Source organism: Callionymus lyra, chromosome 6 (assembly GCF_982586985.1).
Source record: "Callionymus lyra chromosome 6, fCalLyr1.hap1.1, whole genome shotgun sequence".
NCBI classification, from domain to species: Eukaryota; Metazoa; Chordata; class Actinopteri; order Syngnathiformes; family Callionymidae; genus Callionymus; species Callionymus lyra.
Genome location: NC_141823.1, coordinates 2,118,203 through 2,134,217, shown reverse-complemented (window position 1 = coordinate 2,134,217; position 16,015 = coordinate 2,118,203). Strand labels below are relative to the sequence as shown.

The 16,015-nt window shown below is 45.4% G+C and overlaps 1 protein-coding gene across 1 annotated transcript in view; it reads right to left on the bottom strand.

Annotated features, from left to right (window-relative positions):
- The window catches only part of slc7a10a (solute carrier family 7 member 10a), a 41,759-nt gene that overhangs the window by 3,972 nt on the left and 21,772 nt on the right, over positions 1–16,015 (bottom strand). The window contains exons 4-9 of the mRNA XM_087793024.1: positions 4,883–5,008; positions 2,240–2,393; positions 2,056–2,179; positions 1,610–1,713; positions 938–1,034; positions 723–872 (exon numbers count right to left, since the gene is read on the bottom strand). Coding sequence (XP_087649150.1) covers positions 723–872; positions 938–1,034; positions 1,610–1,713; positions 2,056–2,179; positions 2,240–2,393; positions 4,883–5,008 — 755 coding nt within the window. The remainder of the gene's footprint in view (positions 1–722; positions 873–937; positions 1,035–1,609; positions 1,714–2,055; positions 2,180–2,239; positions 2,394–4,882; positions 5,009–16,015) is intronic.

The window sequence follows — 16,015 nt, the reverse complement described above, 5'->3', positions numbered from 1 at the left end:
AATGTTTCAAAGTGTTGAATCATCGTGGGTTTGATTGTTCTTGTCTGTTCAGTTTTCATGTTTCAACTGCAGTGAAACTAAAGTAGAAAATCTATCGAATACAGAAAAAGTTTAACTGCTATGAAGAAGAAAATCGACCCAACATGAACTTTTAAACTTGACTTGTCGTTCACACTTTGACCACTAGAGGGAGGCACACGTCCGTCTTTAACGTTCCTGTTTTTCTACTTGACTTTACTGCAGTGACGTCACAGTGAAACAATGAAACTCAGTAAACATTTTGATAATTTCATGAATTTAAGTCTCAGATGTTTGTTTGATTTGTTTTTCTCTTTTTTCTTTTTACAAAAATGTTTAATTAACTGAACGTCATTACAAATGATTGACAATAAAATGAAAAGCTTTATTATTTGATGATATCGTGTTTTAACTCGTTTCTTTTTTATATTGTATTTTTGTTATTGGTATAAAATATAAAAACGTCAATTTAAATGGTCTTTAAAATCATTAAATGTTTAAAAGATGTTTCATTAAACACACACAGAGAAATGAACATGACATCATGATATATTACACATAATACACACATATAATAATACACATATTATTAATATAAATTAAAACGGAATCTTATTTTAAATCAACCTTTAATTCTTTTTACTTATGTTTCTCCGTGTGGGAGCCCCGGTGTGCCCGAGGCCCCTGAGCTCGTGACCTCTGACCTTGATGGGTCGCAGCAGGTGCGGCCTCTGCCGCCGCAGGTACAGCAGGCCGGCGATGGTGACGCCGTACGACAGGTAGTTGATGAACGACACGTAGTTGATGAGGTTGTGTGTGTCTCCGATGCACAGGATGACGATGGTGGCCACACACTGCAGCGACACACACGTCAGGAGCCGCAGACACACAACATGCATCTGTGGTCGCAGTTACTCACGCAGACCAGCAGGGCGGGGATGGGGGTGCAGTTCTTCAGGTGGATCATGGCCAGAAGGTGAGGCAGGTGACCCTCTCTGGCCCCCGAGAAGCACAGCCTGACGCACACAGTGAGTTCATGTGTTTGTAAATATATATATATATGTGTACACATATGTGTATACAGTATATACAGTATGTATAGTATACAGTATATATATATATATGTGTGTGTGTGTGTGTGTGTTACCTGGAGGAGGTGTGTGTATATATATATATATATATGTGTGTGTTTTACTTGGAGGAGGTGTGTATATATATATATATATATGTGTGTGTTACCTGGAGGAGGTTTGTGTATATATATATGTATGTGTGTTTTACCTGGAGGAGGTGTGTGTGTATATATATATATATATATATATATATATATATATATATATATATATATATATATATATATATATATATATATGTGTGTGTGTGTTACCTGGAGGAGGTGTGTGTATATATATATATATGTGTGTGTTACCTGGAGGAGGTGTGTGTATATATATATATGTGTGTGTGTTACCTGGAGGAGGTGTGTGTATATATATATATATATATATATATATATATATATATATATATGTGTGTGTGTGTGTGTTACCTGGAGGAGGTGTGTGTATATATATATATATGTGTGTGTTACCTGGAGGAGGTGAACAAGTATCCGTTGATGCCTCCGAAGGTGGACAAGGCCACAGAGATGGGCATGATCCAGGAGAACATCCCGAGCAGCTTCTGACCAAACGTCTGGAAACACACGAGTTGTTGGAACTAATAAACTGGTGTCAAAGGTCACGACCCTAAAATAATACTATGAACCACAGTGAAGGTATTGAGGAACATTTAACCCTGTAGTATTCATGTTTATATGAATTGTTTGAACAATACTAAATAATAATACATTCGTTCATAAAAAGCTTAAGTTGTTTTGAAAGTCTCAAAACTTTATTGACACCAAGGTCTCAGATTTGTAGGAATCTTATGTTCCTTCCACCTGCCTGCACTCTCCTCTTCATCACTCTTCAGTGAACCAGGAACATGATCCTGATGAAGCTTCTAATCAGACCCAAGCTCACGCCAGAGACTCACCACGGCCACGGCGTTGGAGGCCAGCAGCTCCTCAGGAGTCATGGAGGAGAAGTAGGCGATGTTGGTCATGGTGTAGACCAGGGTCACCAGAGGGATGGAGATGTAGATGGCTCGCGGGAGGTTCCTGAGACAAAGTGTGGGGTGTCAGGATGGATGGAGAAGTCGACTCGTGATGGTGTCGTACTTGCGCGGCTCCACCACCTCCTCCGTGACGTAGTTGAGGAAGTTCCAGCCGCTGTAGGCGAAGGAGGCCTGGAGGAACGCCAGAGCGATCTGACCCACCGACGGGTCCTCGGAGAACTGGAAGGCAGTGCTGGGCTGCAGGGCGTCGTAGTGTCCTGAGGGAGGTCACAGTGTTACTCTCCTAACCCAGATGCATTGTGGTTCCTCAGCTGGACTACATCAGTGGTTTGGTGTAGCTAAAGTTGTGTGTGTGGGTGTGTTTTAAAGTGTGTATGTGCGTGTGTGCGTGTCTGTCAGCCCACTTCTGTGGTCGAAACAAAAGAAACAGAAGAAACTAGTATTTCAACCTCAACCTGGCTTCATGGAACATAAGAACCCTCTTTGACTCGTTTGGCAAGTCTGAACGACCTCATAGAAGGACTGCCCTGGTTGCGTCTGAGTTGAGCCGCTATAACATCGACATTGCCGCCCTGATCAAAACCAGGTTCCTTGATGAGGGTCTCTAACAGAGGAGGGCATGGGCTACACTTTCTACTGGAAAGGTCATCCCCAAGGTGGACAACATCTGCACAGTGTGGACCATTAGGAACACACTCCTGCCAGAACTCACAGAAACACCTGTTGGCATCAGTGAGAGACTGAAGACCCTCCACACCCCCCTGGAAAAGAGCTGCTATGCCACACCACTAGTGTGTTTGCTCCAACTCTACCATCTGACAGTGAGACTCAAGACTGTTAACAAGTTCTGGATGGGGTTCTCCATTGGATCCCAAAGAGAGTAAAGATTCTCTTGCTTGGGGAATTCAACGATCGAGTTAGTGGTATTTGGAAGGTGGTGCTTGGCAGGCATGGGATTGGTCAGGCCAACTCAACAACATGAGGCTCCCTCTGCTCCGAGCACAACCATAACTAACACCGTCTTCCAGCAATAGAGCAAATACAAAACATCATGGATGAAGCCACGTTCCAAACACTGGCACGTGATTGATGACATCATTGTGAGGCGCTGTGACATCACGGACGTTCTCCAAACCCGGGCCATGAGAGGTGCAGAATGCTGGACAGATCATTGCATGATTACGACAATTACGATCTCATGAAAGTGCGCCACCCCCATGAAGAAACGCGGACCCAGTAGGAGGATCTTAAATTGTGCCCGCCTTGAAAGATGCCGCGACTAGGAATGAGTTTCGTTGCTCCCTGCCTGAGAAACTAGTGGAGCTAGAACTCCTCCTAAGTCGAGACAGTGCCATAACAATGGTCCTTGGTTACTGCAGCTCTTCAGGAAGCATCAGCCCAATCATTTGGATTCAAAGAACGACCAGGACTGGTTTGATAATAACTCAGAGTCAACTTATAACCTGCTCGCTAAGTCACTGCATCACTCCGTGAAAACAGCAGATGAGCTTTAAGTCCTGAAAGACAAGGATAGTTTCCTAGTAAAGACCAGGATAGTATCCTAGTAAAGACCAGGATAGTATCCTAGTAAAGACCAGGATAGTATCCTAGTAAAGACCAGGATAGTTTCCTAGTAAAGACCAGGATAGTTTCCTAGTAAAGACCAGGATAATTTCCGGATAGTTTCCTAGTAAAGACAAGGATAGTTTCCTAGTAAAGACCAGGATAGTTTCCTAGTAAAGACCAGGATAGTATCCTAGTAAAGACCAGGATAGTTTTCTAGTAAAGACCAGGATAGTTTCCTAGTAAAGACCAGGATAGTTTCCTAGTAAAGACCAGGATAGTATCCTAGTAAAGACCAGAATAGTTTCCTAGTAAAGACCAGGATAGTATCCTAGTAAAGACCAGAATAGTGTCCTAGTAAAGACCAGGATAGTTTCCAAGTAAAGACCAGGATAGTATCCTGGTAAAGACCAGGATAGTTTCCTAGTAAAGAACAGGATAGTTTCCTAGTTAAGACCAGGATAGTATCCTAGTAAAGACCAGGATAGTATCCTATTAAAAACCAGGATAGCTTCCCAGTAAAGACCAGGATAGTTACCTAGTAAAGACCAGAATAGTATCCTAGTAAAGACCAGGATAGTTTCCTAGTAAAGATCCGGATAGTTTCCTAGTTAAGACCAGGATAGTATCCTAGTAAAGACCAGGATAGTATCCTAGTAAAAACCAGGATAGCTTCCTAGTAAAGACCAGGATAGTTTCCTAGTAAAGACCAGGATAGTATCCTAGTAAAGACCAGGATAGTTTCCTAGTAAGGTGAACATTTCAACACCTTCTAAATCAGGACTATGATGCAGACTACACCAGCTTTGAAGAACTGCCTGAATTTCCCTTATGGACAACCTTAGCCGACCTCCAACCTTCCTAGAAGTTCTGTCAGCTGCACCTGAAGGATAAAGTCTACAGGCTCTGATGATATCCCTGCAGAACTGCTGGAACAGGGAGAGTATTTGTGCACAAGAACATTCCAGCGCTACATCTCCAAGGTCTGAACTGATGGGAACATCCCACAGCAATGGAGAGACGCCACAGTTGTCACTTTATTTCAGAACAAAGGGACCTGTTTATGGCCTTTGTGGTCCTTTTGTGGACCTTTTTTGGATGAATGTATTTAGATGTTTTTGTTCTACAAACGCGGAGCACGACAACATGTGGTTGACAACACGTCAGTAAACGTTGTTTTTACCTCGACCGATCTGCACCAGTCCTACGATGATGATGAGTGCCAGAGCCAGGAGTTTCCCCACAGTGAACACGTCCTGGATCCTGGTCGCCCAACGTACACTGGAGCAGTTGACCCAGGTCAGGAACACTGTATATACACAAACATTAATATATATACTGTATATATATACATATATATACATATATATACACTGGAGCAGTTGACCCAGGTCAGGAACACTATACTGTATATACACAAACATTAATATATATACATATATACACACTGGAGCAGTTGACCCAGGTCAGGAACACTATATATACAAAAAAATTAATTGATCAAAGAGAAAATCTCTCTCCCTTTATGTGGAACCCCTCCTGTCTCTGAGCCCCTCTCCTCCTCTTGGTCTTCCTTCACTGCTGTATCTCTGGGTAATATTTCGGCACTAGTGAACAAGATGAAACCCTTCTCTTGCACAGATGACGTCCTTACTTGTAGGCTTTTTATCAAAGTATTTGATGTTATTGGCCCCTGGGTTACCAATATGGTGAACCTCTCCCTTTCCACAGGGGTTTTTCCCAATGCATTTAAACATGCCATTGTGGAGCCTCTGCTCAAAAAGCCAGGCTTAGACCCAACTGACCTCATTTCAGGCCTATTTCTAAGCTCCCTTTCTTGTCCAAGATCTTGGAGAAGGTTGTGTCTGAGCAGCTGTTCCTGGATCAGAGCAACATCCATGAGAAGTTTCAGTCTGGCTCACTCGGAGACAGCTTTATTGAAAGTGTCCAGTGACATCATGATGTCGGCTGACTCTGGTAAATTCACTGTTCTGGTTCTCTTGGATCTGTCCTCAGCCTTTGACACAGTTGATCACCAGATCCTGCTGAGGAGACTGAGGGCTGAAGTGGGACTGTCTGGGTCTGTGTTAGAATGGTTCTCATTATACCTTTTTGGGCGCAGTTTTAGTGTATCTGTCAATCAAATGAGGTCTGAATCGGTAGATCTGTTGTGTGGAGTCCCTCAAGGTTCTGTTCTGGGTCCTTTATTGTTTTTGCTGTACTTGATTCCCCTCGGTTAAATCATTCAGAGATTTCCTGATGTTTCTTATCACATGTTTGCTGATGACATCCAGCTCTACTGCTCTGTTGATCCAACTGAGCCCCAGAGGCTGAACTTAGTCAATTGTTTGCTAGAAATCAAATAATGAGTGAAAACACTTTGCAGCTAAATGTGGACAAAACTGAAACTCTGGTGATTGTTGATGATAAAGTTCAGGGTTGAGTCAGTACTTGAGTGACTTATGTCAGTCTGTCAAACTGAGCCTGAGAAACCTGGGTGTTGTATTTGATAAAGACATGTATCTTGTTCAACGCTGAACAAAAATGACCAGAAACTGTTTCAACTGAGAAAAATCTCTAAACTTAGGAAAATGTTGTCACAACATGATCTGGAGCTTGTTATCCATGCGTTTGTATCTTCACGCCTGGACTATTGTAACAGTTTGTTTTCATGTCTTAACAAGAAGGATGTGTCTCGTCTGCAGTTCATACAAAACTCTGCAGCGAGAATTCTGAGCCGCTCTAGTAGAAGAACTCACATTTCTCCTTCAAACTCTTCACTGGCTGCCAGTTTCTTTCAGGATCATTTTTAAATTCTGGTTCTTACTTTCAGATCTATTCATGGTCAGACCTTCCATCAGTGATCTGATCCAGACTTACACCCCAGCTCGGGCTCTGAGGTCTGTGGATCAGAATCTACTGATGGTTCCTGAACTTCCGGACCAGAGGAGAGAAATCCTTCCAGACTTTTGCTCCTAAGCTTTGGAACCATCTCTGTGTTTGATGATCTACTGACTCCTTCAAGAAACATCTCTGTGTTTGATGATCTACTGACTCCTTCAAGAAACATCAGTGTTTGATGATCTACTGACTCCTTCAAGAAACATCTGTGTTTGATGATCTACTGACTCCTTCAAGAAACATCTGTGTTTGATGATCTACTGACTCCTTCAAGAAACATCTGTGTTTGATGATCTACTGACTCCTTCAAGAAACATCTGTGTTTGATGATCTACTGACTCCTTCAAGTAACATCTGTGTTTGATGATCTACTGACTCCTTCAAGAAACATCTGTGTTTGATGATCTACTGACTCCTTCAAGAAACATCTGTGTTTGATGATCTACTGACTCCTTCAAGAAACATCTGTGTTTGATGATCTACTGACTCCTTCAAGTAACATCTGTGTTTGATGATCTACTGACTCCTTCAAGAAACATCTGTGTTTGATGATCTACTGACTCCTTCAAGAAACATCTGTGTTTGATGATCTACTGACTCCTTCTAGAAACATCTGTGTTTGATGATCTACTGACTCCTTCAAGAAACATCTGTGTTTGATGATCTACTGACTCCTTCAAGAAACATCTGTGTTTGATGATCTACTGACTCCTTCAAGTAACATCTGTGTTTGATGATCTACTGACTCCTTCAAGAAACATCTGTGTTTGATGATCTACTGACTCCTTCAAGAAACATTTCAAGACGTTTTTATTTGTTCAGCTGAGACAACAGTGATAATGTTGTAAGTTCCATCAACAACTGGTTAAATTTCAAAATAAAAGATGTGATGTTGTAAAAACATAGAAGAGAACTTTCATGTCCTTGATCAGAGTGTTCCAAAGTCAAGGATCCTTGACGGAGTCTTGGTCGGTGAGAGAAATTCAATGAAATCAGTGTAAAGAGCATAAACATAAAAACATGTTTAAAATGACGTCATCAAAATATGAACCTTAATAACATGATTTTTATTTTAAATCTAATTTTTAAGAGAAAGAACTTTTACTTAATATATATAATATATATATATACTGTATATATATATATCAATATAGAATATTTACGCATCACTGAATCATCAGTTCTTTGATCAATGTAAACATTTGTTGAATAACATCAAGACGTTTTCTACAGACGGACCAGAGGCCTTTCCAGGGTGTCCCCTGCCTCGAGCCATTCAGAGATTTCATCACCTCAAAAGTATTTTTGAACTCATCTGGTTCCGATCACTGCTGAACCTGCTCTTATGTAACCCCCATATTTCCGGGCCCACTGGGTCACGGCGCTGCTGAGCAGCTCTGCCAGTTTCTGTGGGTTCTGGGGCGAGTGAGGGGTCGTTATTGAGCAAGACATCCATCACTGTGGCCCCTTCTCCGCCCACCACTCAGACCTGAACAGAACACTTCCGCTGCTGCACACACACACACACACACATACAGATACACACGCGCACACACACACACACACACACACACACACAGATACACACGCGCACACAGACTCACACATGCATACACAAAAATGCACGCACACACACACACACAAACATGCACGCACATACACACATTCGTTATTTTAAGACATCTTGCATACAAAAAACACGCATACACAAAAATGCACACAAACGCAGATACATGCACACACACCTGCATACAGACTCACACATGCATACACAAAAATGCACACACACACACATGATCACGCACACACACTCACACATACATAAAAATGCACACAGACACACACACAAACTCACACACACATACACAAAAATGCACACAGACACACACACAAACTCACACACGCATACACAAAAAATGCACACAGACACACACATGCACACACAGACACACTCACGCATACACACATATGCACACACACAGATGCACACGTACACACACATGCACACACAAACAGACACACACGCACAGGCTCTCTCACACACACAAACACACGCATACACAATGCACACACACGCGCACACAGACTCACACATGCATACACAATAATGCACGCACACACACACACAAACAGACACACACACAGAAACACACGCATACACAAAAATGCACACACAGACACACACACGCACACACACACACACACACACACGCACACACACATGCACACACAAACAGACACACACGCACAGGCTCTCTCACACACACAAACACACGCATACACAATGCACACACATGCATACACAATAATGCACGCACACACACACACAAACAGACACACACACAGACACACACACACACACAAACACACGCATACACAATGCACACACATGCATACACAATAATGCACGCACACACACACACACACAAACAGACACACACACAGAAACACACGCATACACAAAAATGCACACACAGACACACACACACACACGCACACACACACACGCACACACACACACACACACACACACGTGCACAGTTGGCAGGAGGTTCTGGTGGCACCGAGCAGGAACTCTCTCTGTTCTTACAAACACATGTGTTTTATAGTCGACCCTCGGGGGGCACGTGCACTTCCTCGACCCGACTTCCTCCTGTGTGGCGCTGACAGGAAGGAGGTTCTGGTTCTGAAAGCGACAGGTAAATCACTGGGCCATTCATGGCGCCGCCTCAGAGGAATACTAAACCGCTCACGGGTCCGAGGAGGAGCCGGTTCTGGTTCTAGTCGAGGCAATAGAACTCTCTCGGGTCACGTCCCACATCAGACCCGACAGCAGGGTCCAGTAAATCCTGGCCCGGGAGAGGCCCGCCGTGATGAAGACCCCCGGCAGATAAAGGCGGGACAGAACCGGGTCATTTCTCTCAGTTACCTATTCTGACCCACTCGGGCGACTCAGAGGGAGTCGATCGTGAGGAAAACAAGACTTGTTTTTATCTGTGGACGACTGTGGTTCTGGTTCTGGTTCTGGTTCTGGTTCTGGTTCTGGTTCTGGTTCTGGTTCTGGTTCTGGTTCTGGTTCTGGCTCAGGTCTCTCCTGGACGACAACAGATCCTGGACCTGGTTTATGTTCGTCACAATATTCACGTTGAATCATTTAATTGAATGACAGTAACTGTTGGAAGTTAGAATTGTTTTTATAATTCAGTTAATTTTTTATATAATTTATAATTTAATCAATTATTATTATTGAAGAAAACATTTAATTTTTACAATTAGAATTTGATATTTGATTTTTTATTTATTTAAATCAATCACTTTGAACTAAAGCTTCTTCAAAATTATTATTATTATTATTTTTACTCAGTTGGATATTTTAATTCTAATCATTCATAAATAAATTTCTATATTATAATTTTTTTTAATTACTCATTTTTAAACTCAATATAAATGTTGTTATAATAGATCGAGTGTGTGTCACATGATCGAGTGTGTGTCACATGATCGAGTGTGTCACATGATCAAGTGTGCGTCACATGATCGAGTGTGTGTCACATGATCGAGTGTGTGTCACATGATCGAGTGTGTCACATGATCAAGTGTGCGTCACATGATCGAGTGTGTGTCACATGATCGAGTGTGCGTCACATGATCGAGTGTGTGTCACATGATCGAGTGTGCGTCACATGATCGAGTGTGTGTCACATGATCGAGTGTGTGTCACATGATCGAGTGTGTCACATGATCAAGTGTGCGTCACATGATCGAGTGTGTGTCACATGATCGAGTGTGTGTCACATGATCGAGTGTGTCACATGATCAAGTGTGCGTCACATGATCGAGTGTGTGTCACATGATCGAGTGTGCGTCACATGATCGAGTGTGCGTCACATGATCGAGTGTGCGTCACATGATCAAGTGTGCGTCACATGATCGAGTGTGCGTCACATGATCGAGTGTGTGTCACATGATCGAGTGTGTCACATGATCAAGTGTGCGTCACATGATCGAGTGTGTGTCACATGATCGAGTGTGTGTCACATGATCGAGTGTGTCACATGATCAAGTGTGCGTCACATGATCGAGTGTGCGTCACATGATCGAGTGTGTGTCACATGATCGAGTGTGCGTCACATGATCGAGTGTGTCACATGATCAAGTGTGCGTCACATGATCGAGTGTGTGTCACATGATCGAGTGTGAGTCACATGATCAAGTGTGCGTCACATGATCGAGTGTGTGTCACATGATCAAGTGTGTGTCACATGATCGAGTGTGCGTCACATGATCGAGTGTGCGTCACATGATCAAGTGTGCGTCACATGATCAAGTGTGCGTCACATGATCGAGTGTGCGTCACATGATCAAGTGTGCGTCACATGATCGAGTGTGTGTCACATGATCGAGTGTGTGTCACATGATCGAGTGTGCGTCACATGATCGAGTGTGCGTCACATGATCAAGTGTGCGTCACATGATCGAGTGTGTGTCACATGATCGAGTGTGCGTCACATGATCGAGTGTGTGTCACATGATCGAGTGTGTGTCACATGATCGAGTGTGCGTCACATGATCGAGTGTGCGTCACATGATCAAGTGTGCGTCACATGATCGAGTGTGCGTCACATGATCAAGTGTGCGTCACATGATCGAGTGTGTGTCACATGATCGAGTGTGTGTCACATGATCGAGTGTGCGTCACATGATCGAGTGTGCGTCACATGATCAAGTGTGCGTCACATGATCGAGTGTGTGTCACATGATCGAGTGTGCGTCACATGATCGAGTGTGCGTCACATGATCGAGTGTGTGTCACATGATCGAGTGTGCGTCACATGATCGAGTGTGCGTCACATGATCGAGTGTGCGTCACATGATCGAGTGTGTGTCACATGATCGAGTGTGCGTCACATGATCAAGTGTGCGTCACATGATCGAGTGTGCGTCACATGATCAAGTGTGCGTCACATGATCGAGTGTGTGTCACATGATCGAGTGTGTGTCACATGATCGAGTGTGCGTCACATGATCGAGTGTGCGTCACATGATCAAGTGTGCGTCACATGATCGAGTGTGTGTCACATGATCGAGTGTGCGTCACATGATCGAGTGTGTGTCACATGATCGAGTGTGTGTCACATGATCGAGTGTGCGTCACATGATCGAGTGTGCGTCACATGATCGAGTGTGCGTCACATGATCGAGTGTGTGTCACATGATCGAGTGTGTGTCACATGATCGAGTGTGTGTCACATGATCGAGTGTGTGTCACATGATCGAGTGTGTGTCACATGACCGAGTGTGTGTCACATGACCGAGTGTGTGTCACATGATCGAGTGTGTGTCACATGATCGAGTGTGTGTCACATGATCGAGTGTGCGTCACATGACCGAGTGTGTGTCACATGATCGAGTGTGCGTCACATGATCGAGTGTGTGTCACATGATCGAGTGTGCGTCACATGACCGAGTGTGTGTCACATGATCGAGTGTGTGTCAAATGATCGAGTGTGCGTCACATGATCGAGTGTGCGTCACATGACCGAGTGTGTGTCACATGATCGAGTGTGCGTCACATGATCGAGTGTGCGTCACATGATCGAGTGTGCGTCACATGATCGAGTGTGCGTCACATGATCGAGTGTGCGTCACATGATCGAGTGTGTGTCACATGATCGAGTGTGTGTCACATGATCGAGTGTGTGTCACATGATCGAGTGTGTGTCACATGATCGAGTGTGTGTCACATGATCGAGTGTGTGTCACATGACCGAGTGTGTGTCACATGACCGAGTGTGTGTCACATGATCGAGTGTGTGTCACATGATCGAGTGTGTGTCACATGATCGAGTGTGCGTCACATGACCGAGTGTGTGTCACATGATCGAGTGTGCGTCACATGATCGAGTGTGCGTCACATGATCGAGTGCGCGTCACATGACCGAGTGTGTGTCACATGATCGAGTGTGTGTCACATGATCGAGTGTGCGTCACATGATCGAGTGTGCGTCACATGACCGAGTGTGGGTCACATGATCGAGTGTGCGTCACATGATCGAGTGTGAGTCACATGATCGAGTGTGAGTCACATGATCGAGTGTGCGTCACATGATCGAGTGTGCGTCACATGATCGAGTGTGCGTCACATGATCGAGTGTGAGTCACATGATCGAGTGTGAGTCACATGATCGAGTGTGCGTCACATGATCGAGTGTGAGTCACATGATCGAGTGTGAGTCACATGATCGAGTGTGCGTCACATGATCGAGTGTGCGTCACATGATCGAGTGTGCGTCACATGATCGAGTGTGCGTCACATGATCGACTGTGCGTCACATGATCGACTGTGCGTCACATGATCGAGTGTGCGTCACATGATCGAGTGTGAGTCACATGACCGAGTGTGCGTCACATGATCGAGTGTGCGTCACATGATCGAGTGTGAGTCACATGATCGAGTGTGCGTCACATGATCGAGTGTGCGTCACATGATCGAGTGTGCGTCACATGATCGAGTGTGCGTCACATGATCGACTGTGCGTCACATGATCGAGTGTGCGTCACATGATCGAGTGTGCGTCACATGATCGAGTGTGAGTCACATGACCGAGTGTGCGTCACATGATCGAGTGTGCGTCACATGATCGAGTGTGAGTCACATGATCGAGTGTGCGTCACATGATCGAGTGTGAGTCACATGACCGAGTGTGCGTCACATGATCGAGTGTGCGTCACATGATCGAGTGTGCGTCACATGATCGAGTGTGCGTCACATGATCGAGTGTGAGTCACATGACCGAGTGTGCGTCACATGATCGAGTGTGCGTCACATGATCGAGTGTGAGTCACATGACCGAGTGTGCGTCACATGATCGAGTGTGCGTCACATGATCGAGTGTGAGTCACATGATCGAGTGTGCGTCACATGATCGAGTGTGCGTCACATGATCGAGTGTGCGTCACATGATCGAGTGTGAGTCACATGATCGAGTGTGAGTCACATGATCGAGTGTGCGTCACATGATCGAGTGTGAGTCACATGATCGAGTGTGAGTCACATGATCGAGTGTGCGTCACATGATCGAGTGTGCGTCACATGATCGAGTGTGAGTCACATGATCGAGTGTGAGTCACATGATCGAGTGTGCGTCACATGATCGAGTGTGCGTCACATGATCGAGTGTGCGTCACATGATCGAGTGTGCGTCACATGATCGAGTGTGCGTCACATGATCGAGTGTGCGTCACATGATCGAGTGTGCGTCACATGATCGAGTGTGCGTCACATGACCGAGTGTGTGTCACATGATCGAGTGTGTGTCACATGATCGAGTGTGTGTCACATGATCGAGTGTGCGTCACATGACCGAGTGTGCGTCACATGATCGAGTGTGTGTCACATGATCGAGTGTGTGTCACATGATCGAGTGTGCGTCACATGATCAAGTGTGCGTCACATGATCGAGTGTGAGTCACATGACCGAGTGTGCGTCACATGATCGAGTGCGTCACATGATCGAGTGTGCGTCACATGATCGAGTGTGCGTCACATGACCGAGTGTGCGTCACATGATCGAGTGTGCGTCACATGACCGAGTGTGCGTCACATGACCGAGTGTGCGTCACATGATCGAGTGTGCGTCACATGATCGAGTGTGCGTCACATGATCGAGTGTGCGTCACATGATCGAGTGTGCGTCACATGATCGAGTGTGCGTCACATGATCGAGTGTGCGTCACATGATCGAGTGTGCGTCACATGATCGAGTGTGCGTCACATGATCGAGTGTGCGTCACATGATCGACTGTGCGTCACATGATCGACTGTGCGTCACATGATCGACTGTGCGTCACATGATCGAGTGTGCGTCACATGATCGAGTGTGCGTCACATGATCGAGTGTGCGTCACATGATCGAGTGTGCGTCACATGATCGAGTGTGCGTCACATGATCGAGTGTGCGTCACATGATCGAGTGTGCGTCACATGATCGAGTGTGCGTCACATGATCGAGTGTGCGTCACATGATCGAGTGTGCGTCACATGATCGAGTGTGCGTCACATGACCGAGTGTGCGTCACATGATCGAGTGTGCGTCACATGATCGAGTGTGCGTCACATGATCGAGTGTGCGTCACATGATCGAGTGTGCGTCACATGATCGAGTGTGTGTCACATGATCGAGTGTGTGTCACATGATCGAGTGTGCGTCACATGATCGAGTGTGCGTCACATGATCGAGTGTGTGTCACATGATCGAGTGTGTGTCACATGACCGAGTGTGTGTCACATGACCGAGTGTGTGTCACATGATCGAGTGTGTGTCACATGATCGAGTGTGTGTCACATGATCGAGTGTGCGTCACATGACCGAGTGTGTGTCACATGATCGAGTGTGCGTCACATGATCGAGTGTGCGTCACATGATCGAGTGTGCGTCACATGATCGAGTGTGCGTCACATGATCGAGTGTGAGTCACATGATCGAGTGTGAGTCACATGATCGAGTGTGCGTCACATGATCGAGTGTGAGTCACATGATCGAGTGTGAGTCACATGATCGAGTGTGCGTCACATGATCGAGTGTGAGTCACATGATCGAGTGTGAGTCACATGATCGAGTGTGCGTCACATGATCGAGTGTGCGTCACATGATCGAGTGTGCGTCACATGATCGAGTGTGAGTCACATGATCGAGTGTGAGTCACATGATCGAGTGTGCGTCACATGATCGAGTGTGAGTCACATGATCGAGTGTGAGTCACATGATCGAGTGTGCGTCACATGATCGAGTGTGCGTCACATGATCGAGTGTGCGTCACATGATCGAGTGTGCGTCACATGATCGAGTGTGCGTCACATGATTGAGTGTGCGTCACATGATCGAGTGTGCGTCACATGATTGAGTGTGCGTCACATGATCGAGTGTGCGTCACATGATTGAGTGTGCGTCACATGATCGAGTGTGCGTCACATGATTGAGTGTGCGTCACATGATCGAGTGTGCGTCACATGATCGAGTGTGCGTCACATGATTGAGTGTGCGTCACATGATCGAGTGTGCGTCACATGATCGAGTGTGCGTCACATGATCGAGTGTGTGTCACATGATCGAGTGTGTGTCACATGATCGAGTGTGCGTCACATGATCGAGTGTGCGTCACATGATCGAGTGTGCGTCACATGATCGAGTGTGTGTCACATGATCGAGTGTGTGTCACATGATCGAGTGTGCGTCACATGATTGAGTGTGCGTCACATGATCGAGTGTGCGTCACATGATCGAGTGTGCGTCACATGATTGAGTGTGCGTCACATGATTGAGTGTGTGTCACATGATCGAGTGTGCGTCACATGATCGAGTGTGCGTCACATGATCGAGTGTGCGTCACATGATCGTCTGTGCGTCACATGATC